We start from the raw sequence: 21,864 nt of genomic DNA on the forward strand, positions 1-21,864 counted from the left end.
CTTTCCTTCCAATAGTGATGTTCCATTAGCACCCCTCGAACAGATGTCACACATTATAAACAGACCATTATGTCTAATCCTGTTTCAAGACACCAAGAGACCAAAACAAAGTGAAGCGATCAAAAGCAAACCATGAAGTTACAGGCCAACTCCATGTTTCAAAAACTGTTATTTACTTGTGGTCTGGTTTAAAACCGTGCTAGTCAAAAAGGCTTTTACTTTCTTCAAAATAAACATCATAAAAAATTGCTAGTAAAACGAAGCTTTCACAATTCCCCTGAACTTCTAAGCATACCGTTATATCATAGTAATTTAATAGCCCACGAATATGTAACAAGTGCAACGTCAATTGTTGCTATCGATGCTGGAAGTATGTACATACAAAAAGCACATTTCCTCAAGGATTCTTAAAACTATCCGTAAAAGAGGCCAAAGTTTCTTTACAGACCCAGTTAACTTAGTCTTTAGAGAAACGCAAAATAGAGGTAATTAGACAAAATTAGACAAAAAAAGAAAGTACTGCAAGTTAGATGTTCACGAATGGAAGAACTGAAAGATTTCATTCAACTCAAACGAAGTTCGGGGGAGCTTTCTGACTTGAAAAAAAGAAAAAAAAAAGGGGGCCTCTTCTCCAGGGTTCTATCCGTTTTCCCTGAAGGTTCATACTGGAGAGGACTAGGAAAGAGGTTGAGATCGCGATTTCCCATCCAGCCTAAGGATTTAAGCGTTCGAGTTTAAAATCCCAACACCCAAACCATCTCATAATGATCCCCTATTGTTGAAAATAACACACCAAAAGGGTTGATCGATAGTTAAACGCTCGTTCTACCCGTCACTATATGACGAAAAAAAAACAAAACAAAACAAAAAAAAAACGACGGCAACACATTCTTAAAATCTCTTATTTCTAAAAGCAAACAAAATCTACAAATCAGCAACTATCAATACTGTAGAAAATCAATTAATTCATATCCTTAGCGTAATAAAACAAATTTCACGCATCTGAGATCGCGATTCTTTCCTCGAGAAGTAAAAGATATAAATATGGTTTGGCTTCAGCGGCGTATAACAACGGCAAGGAAGACATATATTAAATTTCGATTCACAAATACTCCAAGTTCAGTACTGTACAGATTGTCTATCATTGATTGCCGTTGTATTCTTGGGGTATAAATTTAACTTGAAGACTCCACACTAAGTTTCTTATATGTAAGTACCATTAGTGCTGATAATGAGCTGTACAAAACAGTTTCTGTTTTTGCCTAAGATGATTCACTTGAGCGTAATAGTGCAGGCCTCACTGCACTCACCCTGTCGTCCATTAACATCAGTAGCACGTACCAAGAAGTGGTACTTATTGCCAGGTGAAAACTGAGTCAGAGTGCAAGCCATAGGAAGCGGCAACGCCTTGACGACTCCAATCTTCTTCCACTGGTGAGGGTTCTCCGTTGTTCCGCCGTCCTGAAGGGCAAACAGTTGATAGTTCATTATAGGCGCGTGTCTCTCCTCAAGAGCCATGTACCACGACAAAACGATACCGCTTGGAGCCACCGCTATGGAGACATTAGGTTTCGGAGGGGGGTCTTTAGCTTCTGTTGCTGGAGATACAGGGGGATGTTGCCCTGAACCCGGCGGTAGACCCTGTTGGGCAGGCTGTTGGGGTCCTATAGGTACTTGTGCATAGCTTTGCTGGGGAACTGAAGGTTGAGGTGGAGCAACTTGTCTTGGAGGTCCAACCACTTGTTGATAATGCCCCATACCGGGCTGTTGAGAGTGAGGTGAAGCTTGCTGGTTTACCGCATGGGGAGGAGACTGCATTTGCACCGGTGTATTCTGTCTTACCAAGACTGGAGGGAGGTTTCGTTGAGGGTGTTGTTGTTCTTGACGATGAGGTTGTTGCATCATATGTTGAGGCTGCGACGCTTGAATAGGGGACTGTGGATAAGCGGGTCTAGGTACTTGTGAGACTTGAGGGGGGGCACCCTGAGGAGGCTGGGGTGCTTGAGCTCTTATCTGTGGAGCCACAGGAAATCTTGGGCTATGCTGCCCGTTATGATAAGCATTTTGTGTGTTGTAACCATACGAAGGCAACTCATGTGGACCCCGGACAGATGTGGAACTAGATGGAGTTTGTGGATGAACCGTCACCGTAGGCAACGGGCGGGAAGGAGTTGGAGCAACACTACGTGGTCCAGGAAGGCTAGTGATGGGTCGCTGTATCCTCATCATCGGCCTTGGTGGCTGAACACTTGGCGGAGGAGGGGCTCTTACGCCATTAAACCCTGACTGACCCGAAGAGAAGTGGCGCACAGGTGGAGCAGGACCCCTTGGCACTGCCGCCTGAGTGGGTGTGGGTCGGAGCGCTGGCCCAGGGACGTAATTGGCTCCCGACGCGATAGGTGCTTGTGGACGAGGCGAGACGTTTGACGCAACAGGGATACGAGGACGCACAGGCTCCGACTGCCTCTGAGTCGCAGGGCGATAGTTAACGGGAGCTGATTGCGGTACTGTGTGACCAGGCAAAGGTGCTACGGTGGAGGTGAGCCGTGGTGTTGGTGTAGTCATAACATTGATACTAGCATTTGAGGGCCTGGAAGCTGTTAAACTCGCTGGGGGAGATGGTGCGTTCACAGTCTTCGTGCGCAGAGCGTTCATCTACAAAACGATAACCAATTGACAGTCACTGGTAAAGGACAAGACATGTAATACTTTACGTTTGTTGATTCCAACGATTAAATAAAGGATGAGTCCACTGAACGTCAAGGGTGTTCTGCCTAGTATGTCACTGTGGACTACTTGTTTTATACTTTTGCTGAAACAAAATATCAAAATAAACAAACCCAAAAAAATTTTTGTTTCTGAACAACGTTTTCAAAACCGCCCATTTCTTCCTAAAAAATGGATTGGCTAGGTCTAGTTATTCACCGCTTTGCTGCTAGTCTCCTTCGCAGTCGTTGTTTGGTCTTGTCACGCAATGCGCTCTCTCCGTGTTGCGTGACGAGAATAAACAACGGCCGAGAAGGAGACTACCTTGTTACTGGCCTAAGGAAATTTACTTACCCAGTTAAGATCTTGGGTTTGAACAGCTTTAGTTTCTCGTTTCTTTGCTTTTAAGCTCTCAGCTTTTAAAATCGTTTTTACAGAATCTTCTACTCTCTTTGCGTACTCTTTCAATGCTTTGTTCTCCTTCTCAAGTGCAGCTAGCCTAACGGAGAGCTTGTCGTTCGGGCTGTCATCATCCATTGACTGCTGGATTTGACTCATCCTCTCTTGGATCATTTTCTTGACCATCTAAGATACGTGAAGATTAGTTCAAGATAGAAGCTGCATGTGAATGTAATTAAGACTTCAACGAACCCAGTTTTAAAATTCAGGCAGTTGGTGAAAACTTTTCAATTGTCCATGTTCTCGCTGGCGCGGCCGTATCTTATTTACTTCCAACCCAATGTTCGGAATTCGATAAACCTACCCTTGGAGTTATATTAATCCCTCTAATTTTCCCGATCAACATACAACTTCTGGCTACAATCATCCGGCAGTTGATGACATAAGGCCTTCATATCAGGGTGGGTTATTGTTAGCGTTATTTTCATGTAACTCAGATTTTTTTTAACCACTTTGGAAGAGAGTGAATAGTTGCTGGAAGGGACAATTAAGCTTCAGATCTTTGGGAATAATTGGTTCAAATTCAACAGGTTTAAAAGGCGTTTCCTGACAACATTTCGAATCATCTTCAGCTGTAAAAAAAAAAACATTTTGTAACAGAAGAGAAGTCTCTCAGATAATTCACCAAGGGTGGCAAAACAGAAATTGATGAGAAGATAGAAAACTGTTTGAATCAAAACAAAATAATTGGAGCGAAAATTAGTGAAAAGTATGGCGACTAGTATGTGTTTTAACTCAACTTTCCGTGTACGTAAAGCATGATCTTATTCTGGAGGGTAGCAGTCTGACAAATTAGAAGCACTAAAAAACGAAAAAAAAAAAAAAAAAACAGCGAAAAGCTTACTTGTCTGAATTCGTCTGAATTAAAATTGAAGTCCTTTGTAGTTTCCTCTGCGTTAGCACTGGGAGCCAGGTCTGAAAAAGACGGTGAATTTCGATCCTTCACAGTAGTTTTATCATTATCCGCTGGCCCTTTGTTCCCTTCTAACAAATTGATTTCCCCATTCACATGGACAGGCTTAGCGCCAGGGTTTAAGGGGCACGTTTGATCGCCTTCTTCCAAAACTTCCACCAAGGAATCCTGATTTAAAGTCCTAGCATCCGTGGTGACTCCATTAGAAAGCTTTTTACTTGAAGATTCGTCTAATTTCGCCACAAGTCTGACACACGCCTTTTGGCGATCAGAGGAGGTTAGTTCTGAAGTGTTTTCAAGTATCGGAAGATTCGTATCTCCCAGTTTACTCGACCGCGGAGGCGTAGACAACATTTTGAAATCTAATGGTTTAGGCGAATGAGCCGGTGATGAGCCAGCGGACGATATAATGAGATCAGGGCTTGGGCTGTTTGCATCGTTCGACGAGTGTATCTCCGGGTTCGGTTCCTTTGCAGGTCCTTTACATCGAAGTATCTTGCTGCCGTTAGGTTTAGGTTGAGGGAGAAAATTCTTTTGACAGTCAATTGTAATCTGGCGGAGTCGGTCAAATCTGGACGGATTAAATTGCAGATGGGAAAGTGGTCGAGTGGAAGCTGCATCGCTTGTTCCAATAGAATCTCCATTGGTCATCACATGGTTTGGCGCTGGAGAAAAAGGAAATTGAAATTTGGTTCAGGTTTAAGCTTTCAGCATGTCTACGAGTAATCATCAGCTTTAAAACAAGGCCACTGGCCGTTGTGAAATAAAGGAATAAACGCTTGAACTAACGAGAACTAATGTTCAATCTATTGGACGAGTCAAAGAGTGCCAAACGCAGCAGTGAAATGCGTCTTTCTTTAGTTATTCTTGGCTTAGCATAAACTGTTTCTAGACGAGCAGTGATTAAAAACTGCCTGGAAGATTTGGCAGTAATGCCAAACGGCTTTGTTGCAGCTCATATTTATCATTGCTGGATCAAAGTTCTCGTTGCTGTAGCTCGATAAAAGGACTCTAGATTTTGACTCTTGGCTAACAAAAAAGTGAACTTTGATTAAGAAGAGGAACACAACCTCTACCGACAAAACTTCGAGCAACCTCGTTTTCCTTCATACTCTGAATGAGACAACCGCTCTAGAAACCAAGACACATCGCTTGCCCTTGATTTGCGAGCTTAAACCTCGAGTTAAGTCACTCAAAAATCACTACTGTGCACTCCTTTTGAGGCGTGGCGCAGTTAAATGACAAACCACATTTGATGCGTTTCAAAACGAGTGCAGTCTGAGAGCAGATGGGGGAGAAGGGCTACTATAAAAAATTCATCCGGGAATAAAGCCTGTAGAAAAAAACAATACAGGGACCAGAGAAGTGTTCTACTGGTTTCTTTCTTGCGTAAGTGTTGAGGTGTTGACGTTAAAAAGTAGGACATCTTTGACTTTTGCGGGGTTGAGAAAGGACGTTTTTAAGAGATGGTCAGCGACCAGAAGAGTGCAAACTGCTTCTGGCGTGTTTTGTAATCAACAGGTCAGTTGGATAGCCCTTGTTCTAGCATCGTTATGGTCTAAATGCTTGACTGAACAATATATACTGGATGCAATCTCGAGACAACGTGGCAAACCAAACAACAGGGCCCAGTTGTTTTAAGGACGGATAACGCTGTCCACTAGATGAATCACTATCCAGCGGATAAGTGTTAACATAACGTACTGTGCCACTCAACGGATAGAGATTTTTATCCAATGGATAGCGTTATCCACCCTACGAACAATCGGAGCCAGGTGAGCACAAACAGAAGGAAGAAAGAGAGAAGATGGAAGGGAAAAAAGTATACTTAAAAACCAATATGGCCATTTTTTACTGCTCTTCACTTGGAAAAAAAAACGTCCCTGCCGAGCACTACTGAGTCGATAAAGCCAACCCTTTTTACTCTAAGGAGTGACCTAAAAAATAATCTCTCCATACAAAATAAGTACCGTACTTATGTGACATTTTCAAACTGAAAGAGGGTGAGAATATAGAAAAACATCAATATGGGAATTTTGTAAGATTGAATACCAAATTCTCAGAAGAATGCATGGGAGACAGTAAAAAAAGTTGATATTCAAATGTTGGGAATGAGAGGGATAAAAAGATAGGTGTAAATAATGAATCTCGCCGCTGCAAAAAAATGTAGTCGTCTAATGTGCTCTAAAAAATACGCGGAGTAGACTAGATCTAAGAATCAGCGACACAGTTACAGCTGGTCGAAGTCCAACCCTTAGCCGCACGTGACGTTCAATAAGAACTCAAAACGTTTTCGACTTACTTGAGGCAGCACCTCCACCATCAACTTTCCTAAAAATTAAAAATAATCGCAACCAATTAAATATTTAATACAAAAAAGATACATAAACGATTGAATGACACGCGGACAGAGTTATGCTGTGTTACTGATTCCTTACCGCTTCTTCTTTGCTATCTCTAGCTCCTCCATAACTCCATAAGTCTATCTGACAAGTTCCCTCCAATTTAAGGGTTCTACTGGCGAGAAAAGAGAGATAAAGAAAAGTTACTTTAAAATAAATGTGCAGCTAAGTTTGTTTTCAGAATATTTACGCACTCAACTATCTTAAGTGAGTACTGGTAGCAACCTGATTTCGAGTGCAATTTGGAGGTTATAAACAAGAGTGAATTTTTTCAAAGACAGTAAAATTGCTCCAGCCCGTAGTCTTTGAAAAACTTACACCAAATTGCTCGAGAAATCATGCTGTTACTTGTCAATGAATTACATGAAAAACGCACCCCATAAAGTCAAGACGCGCGCTATTTGAAATTTGCACTCGTGTTACAACTTTGCACTCGTGTTACATAAAAAATGCACTCGTTTTCAGCCAATCAGACGGGCGTCTTTTTTTTTTTTTTTAATATTATTAAAAAGTAAAGCGACCGCCTGTCTTCGAAAAAAGTGCAATCAACAAAAGCAAGTGCTAAAAAGAAAAAAAAATTATTCACGCCAATTTTAAGTGATGAGAAAGTAGACACGGCTGATCATGAACGGGTTCAACACCAAACCTTCTGTGTGTTACACACTAGAAAGGTATGGTGCCTATTTAAGAATTGTAGTCAAAATGGATAATGCCATTTGTAACGCATGCTTGAGTTATTGACTAACAAAGAGATTAAAAATTTATTCATATGTAAATTAAAAAATGAAGCACACAACGGGGCACTTGAGCGGCCTTCAAAATCTACGTCACGTGAAAAAAAATAAAATACAACAGCTCAGTTTCATTAGCAAAGGCACTAGATTTATCCATGAGAAATAATATTCTTGTATAATGCAAACAAATACCAACACAATACACACAATTACCGGTGAAGTCTCAACATCAGATGGTGTACACTTAGCGTGGTTAATTAAAAAAACAACAACTGCCGTCACAGTTGAATAAGAAACTTGCTCTTACTACGGTCATCGACATTCCCTCTTTAACACACATAAAAACGAAGTCTAAGGATGCCGAAATCACGAGTGAATCAAAGCAGATTCACGCAATCTCGATAAGAATTCATATACATTCACTTTGAGAACGTCTTACTCAGTGTTAATGAACACATAAATACGCCGCCTTCACGGCTAGCTATTGGTTTGTTCAGTGAGCCGGAAAAACCAATGATTCAGTAACACACTGAGTGAGATTCCCTTGGGATCATTTGCATTACGCAAGGGTGACCTGCGCATCAACTACAGCGGGCAGCGAAGTGTGTGATGCGATAACACTTTCGATCGAAATGAACCCCTTTCACGACCTTTTCTCGACTACAACTAATCCACTAGTATATTTTCAATTAAGGAAGGCATCTTTCATTCATTATGAATTCGATAATACGCGAAAAAAGATAAAATAACAGGTTTTTGTCGAACTCAGTCACCGCTTCATGCGGACTCAAAGGTTATTGTCATTATGCAAATGAATGCTAGACAGCCTTCCCCGTTCTTCGTGTTGACTGTATTGCTCGGATTTGTCATAGCAAACACACATATTTATGATACCTTAGCAGCAAAGTCAGATTGCTAAACCAAGCATATGACACATTCAAAACATTGCCAAGTCAATGTCAACGTTCGCTTAAAAAGCGTTGTAACTTACCACCAATTGAAGATTTAAAAAAAACCTTGTCTGAAGTAAACATTACGGTGACCACGAGGTTAATGAAAGTGAAAAATACCCCCTGCATTTTTATGATTCACTCACCTACTTGCTCGAACAAGAATGATTCACCTAGTGCGATTTGAACTGTTGGTACATACGTCCGTTCGATTCGTTCATCAACCGCCGATCTTTGAATCAACCGGTAAGTTAATGGCCCCGAAACTCAAGTCGTTCAGTAGTAGATCCAAGTGTAACTACAGGGTATGAATCTCCCGATATATTGTTTTCTTCGTGTGCCGGGAGGTTTCGCCAAAACAAAGAGTTAAAATGTATTCATAAATTTATCCTGTAGTGTTTGAATCCCGTTTACGACTTGACATCATGCAGTTGTCATGCGTGAATTGATGCTAAAAATAGATTGGGTGGATACAAGTCACGTGTAAAACTCTCCAAGCCAATCATTTGCCAGCTCGTTCACAGCAAAAGAATAGAGGTTTTCGAGCTAGTTGATCTCACATGAAACCAAAATTGACTCTCAAAAGGTCATCTTTCATAATCCTTCCACTAGATATAATATTACCATTACTACTAGAAACCGAAAACTGTATATAACCAAATTACATCAGATTCATATCGTAATTGTCAAACAGGTAGTTGAGGAAAATTGGAGCCACTTACCCACCACAAAAATACTAAAATCGCAAAGTTTCAATGGCATCTGTGAGTTTCACGCAGTATTCCCGACCCTCTAACTGTCTGAACAAATATTTCCTTTAAAGTAACCGTCGGGAGACACGGATAAACTTCTTATCAAAATACAAAATTTGTGGAATTCTGAGCTAAAGACGGCTGATTTTCGAAAATCAAGGTTTTTCCTCAGAAATCGTGAGTAGTCAGTGCAATATCTGACACAGCTAATTGACAGTTGATAAAACTAACTTAATGTTTCTAATCTAAGAAGTAAACCACAATTACTGCGAGGCAGTTCGGAGTCAAAAACGTTTTAGAGGAGTCTGGGTGAATTTTGAAAAATGCAAGAAGGCTCGGAAAGCCGGATCATCGCGTCTATTTCGATTCCTCCTTTTCATCTTCAAACGTCTAGGCCGGGTTTCCAGATGACGTGGCGTCTGTTCAAGATACGTCTGTCGTCTGTCTACTATCATAACAGACGGAATTATTTGAATAACCAAACACGTCTATTGATGTAACTCAACAAGTTATGGTCACGAACGTTAGATTACAGTCTTGTTTGCTTGTTAAATTGGCTTTGCCATTGACTTATATCAGTAGCCTCAAGAAAGGGAAAGATACAATTGTTTTTCAAATTCATATCACGTGCATTCATGTTAGACCTTAGGCAGGAATACCCCACTTGATGTGTAGACAAAACAAAAAGAGGCAATGTGACATGTGACACACATCTGTTGAATGAGAGTGACACACAAATATGCGTATATTTCGCAATGGGACATAAAAACAAATTGTCTTAAGCTTTGCTACCTACCATCATGTCACTCGATCGGCCCCTCCACAGCAAAGAGTTAAAGAACAAAGGTGATTACAAAGACCAAACACGGTTTAGCTTTGATGTCAATACTCTGTTTCTATGTGGCTTCATAATAATTTGAGGAATATGACCTCCAACCTTCCGTAGTTTTTTAGGTCTTCAGGAGACGAGGTCTCCTGGCCTCAAGCTCCTGGTCTATGAAGGTAAATCGTTGTTTTGTTTTTTCCTTAAATAAATTAATCTCAGAGAATTAATTTTATATTTCTGTAAATTTAGCCTGGTCCCGACCGATGTTTCGGGCGTTATCCCTACGTCACACGTTTTGACGAAAGGCTGACGCTCCAAACGTCATCTTTCAAAATCTTTACGGTGGCCAATTTAAGATATCAATTCAGTTGATAATACTTAATTACCCACTAGAGACGAGATAACCTTCCGCCTACGAAATAAAAATTTGCAGTTTCTCGTTGGGATAGTTTGTCTCGTTTTAAAATGATACTGAAATAGAATTTACACACTTTGATCGATTTTAAATTACGTACTTGACAAAATCGCGCGGGTGAACAAAAGTCCGACAACGACAGAGTTGGGAAAATAATCCATCTAACTATAGTGAACTTTGCTTTCAAGTTCTTGTCAATAGAATTCAGTTTGGAAAAATCGGTTCAAAATTTGAAGGGATTGCCGATGTGAACAAAACCACATAAATTGGAGAAAACATTAGCTCTATAATGAAACAATGAGCTTAAAGTAAATACGAGGAAGGAAAAACGATGATAACCAAGTCATGATTGATTTTGGTCCTGATATTGGTTCAGGGCGAGGGTGATGTCATGGATTAGGAGGCTGTGCACGAAGAACGATATTAATCAGAAATTTTGGGCTCATTTGTTAAGTGTGATGGTTTGTGGCCTTCGCGTCAGGGCCTCGTCAATGAAGGTCGAGATTTATCGGGATATGATAGGTTCGCTTTTAAATTTCTAAATTAAAGCGTGTTTTTCTTTTTCGCGTTCCTTCACTCACAACGCACACGCCACACAGCTTCCATTCCACCACGTACCATGAACACAACGTCCAAAGTCCAATCAGAACTTACCCAATCATTGTACTACATATACATTCGGCAATTTTTCACGTGCTTGAATTGTATTCCACCTATCAAATTCCATTTTGCCATATAAGACTTCGCTCTCTCACGTGTCATTTCCCTGCAAACAACCTGCACTTTACCATGTATTCTATTCTTTGTGGTAACAAACTGTAGACAAAGAATTTAGATTTCCTCTCTGTTAGAGGAACGGTAGTAAGCTTAGTCTTTCTTCCAACCGTTATTTGGCCTCGTCACGCAACGCACTCTCTCTCAAACGGCTGCGAAGGAGACAACAGTAAGCGTGGCACCGATGCATTTCATTTTTAATTAGAAGTATTTAGATAATAGAGACAACAGACCACAAAATATATGTGTGAGTTCAGATAAGTTAGGTTTTTTTCTGTCTTTCTGCGATATTTTCGTTCTTTTAAAAGTTATGTTCTTTTTGGGTGTAACGATGAAAAAAAAAGAACTCTCGCATGCTACGCATGCCTATGTTTTTCAGTTCCTCTGTAGTTAAGTCTTGTGATCCTCATACCTCAGGTCTTAGCAATAGATAACACAAAAATATTTAAAAATAAAAATTGTTACAGCTCTAAAGGCCAGACACCACGAATAGGATCCACTAACGGAAAAACAAACAGGAAACGAATAAGACTCCAAGTAAGAGATAAAAAACTACAAAACACGACCCGACAAACGCAAGAATTAAGCACAGTTGTATTACTCTCTTTGAGACCTGCTGCGACATGGAAAAGAGATTGAATTGGCAGATGAGCTGTTCTTCAACTTTGTCGTTAATGTGATACTTCATTTCTGCGTTCATTACTCTGTGAGGAAACGACACACCATAGGTTCACTAGCTCCTGAAACAGAAGAACAGGGCCTGATTTCCTAAAAGTGTTGTTAAAACTTTTGTAAAGTAAAGTTTGCTTTTCTGTGATCACTTTGCCCTCATCTAAGCCCCAGGGGTAAGGAGAAGTCCTAAAAGTCAAGCAAACACTTGACTGGGTCTTGGGTTTGCCTGCCTGCGTTAAATTCTCCCCACCACCCCTCTGCTTTAACAAGACTAAGTAAACAGCAAATATAGAGAAAACGATAATCACAATAAATGGAATAATGATGGTAGCGATACCACTGATAGTGATGATGATGATTGTATGGACAAGTTTAAAACAAATAAGACATCCTCTAAAACACTGTTGTTACTGACCAGGGTAAACTTCACCAGTAAATGTGTTCACTATCCATTCACAGGCAGTCCTGCTCTCCATTCTAAAGCAAAACAGCAGAAAAACCAGAAATCACAAAAGAACTTCTCTTAGGGACTCACAAAGCTTCCCTTGGGATCTATGACTAGGTAGAAATAACCTTGAGAGATAACTTTATGCCACACCTGCCCTGGTAATTGACCCTACCGCCTGCATGCAAATGTGATTCCTGTATGCAACTTGTGACCTGTGGAAGGAGAATGGGGGGTGGAGGGGGTTCTAATGTGTATGTAATCCTCCCTCTGAGATGGAAAAGTAACAATTTTGGATTATCAAATATCTGTCATAGTCTGATGTAGGGACCAGTCTATTCAAACTTTATGTCGCGCCCTTGTACTACAAGTAAATGCTACAGGCAAGCAATAAATGAGCTATTGAAATATGAATCAAAGTAAAAAGTAGAGCAGGTAGCTAAATTGAATAGATAGATGTGCCTCCCTGTAAAAACATCTTCATGTTTCAGATGTAGCAAACCTGATAAGTGATGTTCCTAAGTTTATTCCATTACCATCTCTTTCAATCACACATGATAGAACATCACCATATGGATTAAGTAGATCAATTAAATCCTGAAAAAATATACACATTAAATTCATTATAAATCCTTTTCATTTTACACATCATTAAAAAGATCAAATAAAAAATTCCTTTAATGATCAATAGAAGTAACAGAGCATTGATAATAATTACCTGTTCTGTAATGTTTGGAGGAAAATTTTCAATAATGATCACATCACTGCCATCCAATGACTGTAATAAATCTTTCTGCAAAAATAGGCAATATTTTAGAGGATTTTTCTGCAAAAATCTGTATGACACTGCATGATCACTCAGAAAGTGAGATCATACATGTAGCTTATGAAAATATCCATGGGTCTTAATTGTAAAAGCAAAGCTTTTGGAGAGAAAGTGAAGGAAAGAAGATAATTATTTTAGAATTTATAACATTGAAGATGCATATGCTTTTAAAAAACAAAGAAGTTTCTATAAAAATCGAAAGAAAAGGTGTGCTGACCTTCTGGAAAAAAAAGATGATAATTAAGATCTAATTCAACTTTGAAAAGTTCACACTTTCAAAGAACATAATCCCTTCTACCACTCTCAACCAGATTCCCATAGCTGATTTTTCAAATGACATTGGATATCCCTCTCCATGACTTTGCAAAAGGAGATGGTTTATTTGGACTTTAAAAAATGGATCAAACTCCTAAGTGTAACGAAAAACACTGAAAAGTCTTGAAATGACATATCTCAGGGCAGATAACAGAAAAATTGATTCTATTACTTTAGGAAGTGCAGGTGAAGTGTAATTTGGAACTGGATTGTCAACTATTGTTGTGGAGGTTGGCTGTTCTGTATTTTGTTTACTTGATCTTGATTTGGTTGGATAAGCTGCTGATAAGGGAGGGAAGGATTCTAGTTGCTGAAAAAGAAATAAATAGAGAAAAATATTACTTTACATTAAGCAAAGCACTGTCACCATAGATTTCAGTCAATCTTGAATGTTGTAGTGCCTACCGCTTTTGAGGTAGTTCCAACCATGAAGATTAGATCAAATTGTTATAGTTTTAATATTAAAATGATACCAAGTTAAGAATGTTAATTAACCCTTTAACTCCTAAGATGTGACTGTTCATTCTCCCCTCTACCTGCAACACATTTTGTTGTAAACTAATTACAAGAATTTGGCGTTAAATCAAGATAACAACTTCAACCTGAAAAGTTAAAGTATTCTCATTACCTGTTTGGTGGATAATGTGTTGATATTTTGGGAAGGAGCTACATGTTTATCACTTCTGGGAGCTTGAGGGTTAGCGAGCAAGTTTATAATTAAAGATAAAATTACCTTCAATAACTATTAAAGTGAAATTCAGATTACATTTTTAACCCTTTACAACCTAACATCAGTATTCATATTCTCCATACTGTTCTCTGTATATTTACTGAGGTGCTGATAAGAGAATTTGTCTAACAGTCAAGAGTTTCCTTAGTTGGTGATCGTTCCCTTTAATCTCATGACATTAATGTGTGATTCAGTGGTGACAATGTAAGGAGAAATTAGATGCTAGTCACTCTTAGGGGTTAAAGGGTTAATTATTTTTTTTCCTACCTCCTCTTCCTCCAGACCGTTTAATTATCAAGTTTTAACCATTTCAATGCGCCACGTGCATATTAGTAGCTTTAACTTTTACAAGTTCATACCACATCAAAAGAGACAATACTTCACCTTAATAACACTGGTATCAGCTGTTGCTTTCTTTTCCCCTGGTTTCCTTATAGGGGGTGAATCAGTTAGTGCACGTGCTTTCATCACATTAGCTCTTCCGCGGCCTATTGCAGGCGCTTGAGCCGTGTTTTTGTCCTTTGTTATTTCCAAAGCGGCCTTGGGAAGACTGAGAGAGGCGACATCTTTTGCAGGTTTTCCTCTTCCATGCCCAACCGCTGGTATTGGTTCTGTTTCCTCAGGCATTTTAGAGGTATGTGCATCGATGTAATATTCTGCGTCCCAAGTCCTCCATCGGGACGCCATCTTGAATGTTTACAACAAATTCATTTAAGTCCAGTCTCCCTCTGCTTTCTCTGCTCAGCAGGTGTTGCCTATTGCGTTACGTGTCACGTAACAACTGAACCGCAATAACACCCGAGTTTTTTTTTTTTTTGCTTATTTTTTAATTTTTTTTTCGCTTACTTATTTTTCTGAATTCAAACGATCTAAAATTAGCCTGTTGTGCCTATAAGTTTCAATTTTTGTGAGCAATTCGGCATAATCTACCCGAAACACGTAGAGTTTGAGTTTGAAACGTCTCTCCTGTTTCGATGGCTTTGTGGGTTTTAAGTTAGTGCGTGACACAGAATGTGTATGTCTGAGTATCATTCGTCATTTAACTCCCAGAAGTGATTCCCATGTAATTTCTTCCTATACTATCCATACATTACACAGCAAACCGGTAGTGAGAATACTCAAACTCATCATAAACAATTTTTTTCAGGTCCTATTTTCAACTACTAGTTCAGTAGTGTTCTTAGAAGCGAGGATCTCTTAAATTCGTTTCTTCACCGCAGTGCAAATATATGAATTTCATATGTCTAAAATCATCATCCATCAGATACAATTTATTACCTTGATTGAACACCTAATTCTCGTAATCAATTTACAAGGAATTGTGCAATGGCTAAAGGGGAGAATTGACAATCAGATCTTGGGAGTTGAAGGGTTAAGAAACACGCATGCTCTTGTTGGTCAATGTTATAACGAAGGGGATAACCGTCTGAAGAAACTGTGGTGTGTTAGAAGTAAAAATTACTCTAACACTCGTTGTCTTGTTGTCTCTTTCTTTATTCTCTCTTACTACTCAAGTTATTACAACGGGGACTGGCTCTGATCTCTCGAGGAAAGTGTGGGTCACCGCTTATAAAGGTGACACTTACTGAGCTGTCAATCTCTAACCTTCGTCATGTTTTTACATCTGAATAGCGAATCACGTTGGGCTACGCAGAACGGAGTTTGCATACTAAGTAGATACCTTCGCGATATATACGCTTTACAAAATGTATTTCTAACTTAAATTTCTTGGTCTTACGGTCAAGTTTGGGCAAAACAAAAATAAGATTGACAATATAAAAATTATAATAAACTTAGTAACAGAATTAAAATCATACTTGAAAAGGTATCCTAAAAGAAAATAGTCCTTGAAGGCTGTTGCATAACAGCAGAATAAACATAAAATTCGGAGAAGAAAGGGCGTACCCGAGGTACCGCCCCTAAAAGAGCTACGTACTCGTCGTATGAGTTATCTAATTACAAATTCAGTGCGGAAGATGAAAAGTACTTTAAGTCACCTTTAAGAAAAAGAGGTGTCGAACGTGCTAAATTAAAAACTGAAAACTATTTTCTTGATCGGGAATGCGACATGGATTTAGTCTGAAAACGAGTATTTAATGGATAAAAGTATAAAGGAGGGTTATCTCCAAGAAATTCCTATACGGGATCAATTTTTATAGGGTAGAGTCATTTTCTTAGTAATTAGTTATTTTTTTAGCATCATAATGAAAATATACCGATATTTAGCCGCAAACGCCGTTCACACAAAAACATCTGTCTCCATGTCAATTTCACGATCACGATAAGGAAAAGGTGACCAAACTCTACCTGTAAGGTGAGACCGCCAAAAGGAATAAGAAATGAGCAACGGCTTATTACAATGTTTACTGAATGGCTTATGCAAATATGTTATTTCCATTCATTTTCCAGCACCAATAGAGGAAACTCTTACAATGTTTTTAGATTAGATATATTTCTATTTTTATCGTTTAACAGGTGCTACGTCAGTGGTAAACATCACGCGATCGTTTGGTAAGAGATTCTCTAGCTGACGTTTCGAGCGTTACCCCTTCGTCAGAGCAAATAAAGGAATTGTGGGTTCTGCAGTTTTTCAACAGAAGAAGGACACATGAAAAATACAAGAATAAACTAGTTGAATGGAAAGTGTTTGTTGATACCGCGGGGATCAAGAGTGCCAATTTAAAGATAAACTTTCGTTCTTGAGTGATAAAGCTTAAATATCTTGGACAACTGTTCAACCGTTTTTAAATTAATTGTTTAGAAATGACTACCGAAATAAAAGGCTGTCTTTCCCTTTTTCGTCCCCTTATTAAGGTCAACGCGAAATTGTGTTAACAATAAAGTGTAGGTGGTGTGATATTTTATGCCAAAACTATGGCCTGCAATTTACAGTTCAAAAAGCTTTTAGCCACTGTAATAATCTGGCCCCGGTTGTTCGAAGGTTGGATAATGCTATCCACTTCATAAAACTCTATCCGGTGGACAACGCTAAACGTTTTGCTATTAGTTATACGTCGGATAGTGATTTATCCGTTGGATAGCATCATCCCGGCGCCCTTTATACAACTGGGCCCTGTAATTTAGCTAAGTGCAGGTGATTTCATTAAGCCGTTAGTTACTGGCCTTAGATGTCACTGCATGTGTAAGAAAAAAAAAGTCCTCTGCAAGCCGCTGGTAGTTTTTTTCACCTAAAAAGTCACAGTACATCTAGAAAGAAGCTCAAATATTGTCACTGTTCACCATTTTGATTCCTTGAGTTACATACTCGAGTTTAATTCAGACTCAATACACCACTCCATCGAATATTTAAAACCTTCAATTTTAATCAAGTTGCGCAAATGTTTATGCAGTGCACATTACCCAAGCGAAAAGCAATTCTTTCTCTCTCGTTTGAAAGAGTCCGAGTATAATTATTTCCGCCTGCAACGCTGCAACGAGTACTGTGGCATACTTCACCGTATTCAATTAGTGTTCAACCTGTTCTCCAGATATGAAGACTCACTGCACCCTTTGAAATAATTCACTTGAATATTGGTCGCTACTGAGAGTAAAAGAAGAAGCGAGACAAGCTGAGGGAAAAAAAAAATCAAATTTTACGACGAGGATATCGCAGTATCACATCCGAGACTGTTTCCTATTTTCTACCACCAGGTCATAAAAAGCCAACGCTTGTAGCAGACAGTCGCTCAAATCGTCCTTCTTGTCACACGATTTGAAATAGTTCACAAATTGTGGCGATACCTGTAGCAGAGGTTTGTTACTATTTCCAGGAAATCCACTCATCTGATCATCGATGAACGATTCGACAAAATCCTCACTGCCCTCCATCCCTTGTTGTTCTTTAAGAAACTGTTCACATTGAGACTCGAACGGTTCTTCATTTTTTCTGTCCTGAAACAAGCTCTCCACCAAATTCACAGCAGCTCTCTTCTTGGTTCTACCCACAGGAAGACAAAAATGTTTCGAGGTGTACAACGGGTCAAAGGGTATTACTAATCCAGGTAACAAACAGGTCAACATGGCTTCAAACACGCGAAGGTGCACCGCAAAAGGGAGAAGGGCGGCGGTTTGTTTCCCGATCCGATGGCTTTGCATCTCCACCACATAGATGTCTGTTTTGGGTACTCTGTTAACAAACTGTTGAACCTGTTATTCAATAAAAAAAAAATAGTAAAAAAGGTTTTCAACTTCCATATATTTTACTGGAGTCTCTCTTTCAAAGGCCCTTTAGGCGGAGCCAACTATCCCCACCCAATTTTAAGAGAGGGGGGGGGGGTGGTGGCAGAGAAGAGAGGCTTAAGAAAAACTGATGTGGGCTTACTTAAAACGGCTCTGATGTCGACAACCTCTTGAGCTGGTCAACTAGATCAAATTACTTTCTAACCATTATTGTGCTCAGAGTGAAAGACGAAAAAAAGCAAGAAAACCAAGTTTTGTATTTGTGTTTGGGAACTGAGGAACTTAAATCTAAAAGCTTACCAAGAATGCAGAAGTGGGAAAAGGTGAAATACCAATTGATCACTTAACCTTTAAAACACTCTGTTCTTCTGCACACCCAGAGACAAAGGAAACAATAGAAAAAGTACCTAAGCCATATAAAAGTAATTCCCACCCTTGCCAATATTTATTATTTTGCAATAATGGACACTTGATCTGGTAACAAGGTAACATTTTAGAATCATGCATGGCAGAATGGCAACTTTGGACATTTTTTAACTCTTCACAAACTAAAGATGTTTTCTCTATAATAAGATCTTGTCTTAAAAAATGAGAAACCATTTGATTTGGCTCAAAAGAAATACAATAAGGGGTCATGCAATTAAATATCAGATCATTTTTTTATAATCTTACACTGATAAACTCAACTTAAAGATAGTTTGAAAGACACATTATGAGCAGCCTAAATTACTCATAATTTGAAATCAAGACAGTCACTGTTAAACTCAGAAAACCTCGAAAACTTTGATGTGATTCCAGCAAGCCAAGTATGTATTTAACAATCTAAATAAAGTTCTGCTCACATGGGTAAACCTGAAAATAAAGAACTGATAGCCATTACTGTCTATGACTACAACTGATTGTCTAGTTCCCTGAAACCTGAATCATCCCATAAATATATTTGGTACTCACAGTTTTCTGAGTTTGAGTGACCAAGACAGAATTTCTCCTTACAATACAAAATAAACCAGATAAGTGATGAGAATAAAGAAAAACATAAATTTGGGAATAATTAGTTGATCCAATACTAAATTTGCTGAACTAACATTATAAGAATTGTGTGGTTCGCAATAAGGAGAATTACAAATTTGATCTGGGAGTTAAAGGGTTGACAATAAACAATGCAGGAACATCAATGCTTACCAAAGGTCGGAAGACAGCCGGGTTATAAGGTTTTGGTTTTATTATTTCAGCTCGAGACCAACCCAATACCTTCTTATCTTTGTCCATTCGGACCCAAGCAGCATTCTGGAATCCAATATCTATCGACACAATTTCAGATATCACCTGAAAACATACCAGACCACAAAGTCATAAGCCTGGCTTGTTCAGAAAATGTGTAATTTCAACAACCTAATCCAAAGCAAAGTACACAAGGTAAAAAAAATTGAATTAAATGCCCAGTTGGCCCACCCAGCCACAGCTTATCCCTGTTTCCTAATAGCATGAAGTGACAAGGAGTATCACTACTCCCCCCCACTGGACCCCCACTGGATGAAATGTCAGTCCATCACAAGGTTACCCCTTATCATTTTGTTTCATCAGGCTTCCTTGACAATTCACCAGTACTCATTTACTCTCCTGGGTGGAAAGAGGCATTTTGAGAGTAAAGAATTTTACCCAAGAACACAACACATAAACCTGACAGGTCTTTCACCTGGACCACTTGACAGAGAATCCAGGGCATTAAACATAAGACAAAAGTATCTCCCACTATCAGTTGTACAAAGAATGTTAATTTAAGTCAAAGCTTTGTCTAAAAAATTGAGCCATTCTTTACAATAAGAACTCAGATAGAGCCACACAAAGGCCATATCACAGGACTGTCCATAACATTCAATAAACATAATTCAAATCACTTACATCTTTTTTATTCTGTGCTAACTGCTCCCAGATGGTCTCCAGTCCTTTAGAAGTCTTTCTCTTAACAGCTGCTAATCCACCAGCCTCTTGAAGATTTTTAAAGAATGCAGAACCAAAACCTTTTATTTGAAAAAGATCCTCTACACTTTGAAATGGTCCAAAGTTGTCACGGTAGTCTAAAATGGAAACTGCTTTAACTTTTCCTATGCCTTTGGTGTTTGAGAGCTCTTCTAAACTTCTACTATTTAACTCCTTCAAAATTACCTGTAAAGAAAACACAAGTTAAAACACAAAGATTTACTGTGAGAGTATATCAGTCATGCCTCCCGTTTGCATGTGATGCATAGTTACAGTCATTTACAAGTACAACACTAAGGTAGTGCTAGGGGTGCTTCTGATCCCTCCGGTGTAAGTAAAGGTGATAACCTATGACAAAAAAAAAATTGCATGCCCCTTAAAGCCACTAAGCAAAGGACCATTCACTAGGAAATCTTGTTAATATCCCTGCTCTGTTGATCAAATGCATTTCCATAATCTTATCTCTTCTTGCTAATATCATCCAGGCTCCAAGTTCAAGCCTTTTTAAATTGCCCATTGATGACTTAAAATCATTTGAGTGAAATAAAGAAAAGGAGGAGAAAATTTTTTGTGGAATATTGCATAAAATTTTGATGCAAATTCCCATCTAGTTCATATTTTTACCATAAGCAATAACTAATCTTAAGGTTGAATCTTGGTAAACTAAAGGATCACAGCATGGAGCTTTTGTCTTTGAAATACCGTTTTAACAACTACTACCCCCTGTCAGAACAGGTAAAATTTCCACACAGCCCCATCCTACATTATGCATTCAGTTCTTGGGTAGAGAAAAAAATGACAAAAACAATACATTGCCATAGGGAAAACAGATTTGTTTTATAATAGTATGGACTGTGCAGAAATTTTACCGTCAGTTGTTAATTTCCCATAACAACGAAAATTAGTCATAGAATGAGGGACTGGGGTGGGAGAATTGACTCCCCTAAGGATTTTAACTTTGAAATCTAAAGGAGGACCGATAAATTGAAAAGTCCTCTATGTTGTAAAGGTAACTGATGCTGCTCAATCAACACCCATGAGCCTAAACGCTATATGGAACGAAAACCTGAACATAGTGTCTATCTACCTCACACAACTAGTGGTAAGATTCTACAGTTTTTTACAGAGATATAAAGGCTCTTACGGCTTTGATCCCTGCCGGTCAAATCTAGGATCCGAGAATTCTAATGGAAAGGGCATGGGAGCAGAGGGGTGTGTACATGAATACAGAAGTGACACGACCCTCTCTAAGTGTATGCAAAGCACTAAGGCTCCAAGAATTTTTGTGACTGACCTGCTTTCTGGCGTCGGGTAGATCCACCTCTACAGTGCCTACCGTTTTATTTTTGAGAATAGACTGCGGATCATTCTTTTCCTTCTTTTCTGCTGCATTTGTAACAGAAGTCGTAGAGGCACTGCTTCGGAACGATATTGAGAACGCACGCGAGATGGGACATCTAACTTTACACCGGCGACAAACAGCGGAATAAGTAACCAAGCAGGAGGCTAATCGATTCATATTCACAAAATTCTCTACTGATCGAAGAAGATTCATTCCCAGACATTAAGAGGCATCACTGTCAACGATCATGCCTCACTTTACCACGAGTTCGTCCGCCATGTTTGGCTTGGTTGCTAATGTAATGTCGCCCCAGACCTCTCTCGTAGTGAAAAATGGTACATTGGGCTGGACGATTGGGGATGTTATGGCACCAACTCTAACCCTTTAACACCTTAGAGTGACTAGCATCTAATTTCTCCTCACAATATCCCCCCTGAATCACAC

At 39.2% G+C, this 21,864-nt stretch overlaps 3 protein-coding genes across 6 annotated transcripts; all 3 read right to left on the reverse strand.

Moving 5' to 3' along the window:
- Positions 1-888: 888 nt before the first annotated feature.
- Positions 889-8,582, reverse strand: LOC131783031 (activating transcription factor 7-interacting protein 1). 4 transcript variants are annotated; one of them, XM_066171403.1, is made up of 6 exons: positions 8,315-8,582; positions 6,517-6,595; positions 6,381-6,409; positions 4,010-4,743; positions 3,061-3,291; positions 889-2,655 (listed from the first exon to the last, which is right to left on the reverse strand). In XM_066171403.1, exons 2-6 carry the CDS (start codon positions 6,546-6,548, stop codon positions 1,273-1,275), a joined length of 2,409 nt encoding a protein of 802 aa, XP_066027500.1. In that variant the 5' UTR covers positions 6,549-6,595; positions 8,315-8,582; the 3' UTR covers positions 889-1,272. The 4 variants fall into 4 exon arrangements, with proteins under 4 accessions (XP_066027500.1, XP_066027499.1, XP_066027498.1 ...); XM_066171402.1 differs by having other exon boundaries at positions 6,517-6,592; positions 8,311-8,582; XM_066171401.1 differs by having other exon boundaries at positions 8,311-8,582.
- Positions 8,583-10,885: 2,303 nt separating this feature from the next.
- On the reverse strand, positions 10,886-14,614 carry LOC131782789 (RNA-binding motif, single-stranded-interacting protein 3-like). The gene is made up of 6 exons (XM_059099525.2): positions 14,304-14,614; positions 13,362-13,499; positions 12,767-12,841; positions 12,551-12,645; positions 12,019-12,080; positions 10,886-11,671 (listed from the first exon to the last, which is right to left on the reverse strand). The coding sequence occupies exons 1-6, from the start codon at positions 14,604-14,606 to the stop codon at positions 11,631-11,633; spliced, it is 714 nt and encodes a 237-aa protein (XP_058955508.2). The 5' UTR covers positions 14,607-14,614; the 3' UTR covers positions 10,886-11,630.
- A 1,475-nt stretch (positions 14,615-16,089) lies between these two features.
- On the reverse strand, positions 16,090-21,642 carry LOC131782762 (transcription elongation factor, mitochondrial). The gene is made up of 4 exons (XM_059099501.2): positions 21,373-21,642; positions 20,001-20,264; positions 19,281-19,424; positions 16,090-18,065 (listed from the first exon to the last, which is right to left on the reverse strand). The coding sequence occupies exons 1-4, from the start codon at positions 21,631-21,633 to the stop codon at positions 17,535-17,537; spliced, it is 1,200 nt and encodes a 399-aa protein (XP_058955484.2). The 5' UTR covers positions 21,634-21,642; the 3' UTR covers positions 16,090-17,534.
- Positions 21,643-21,864: the final 222 nt, after the last annotated feature.

The sequence above is a fragment of the Pocillopora verrucosa genome, chromosome 8 (assembly GCF_036669915.1).
Source record: "Pocillopora verrucosa isolate sample1 chromosome 8, ASM3666991v2, whole genome shotgun sequence".
Taxonomy (NCBI): Eukaryota; Metazoa; Cnidaria; class Anthozoa; order Scleractinia; family Pocilloporidae; genus Pocillopora; species Pocillopora verrucosa.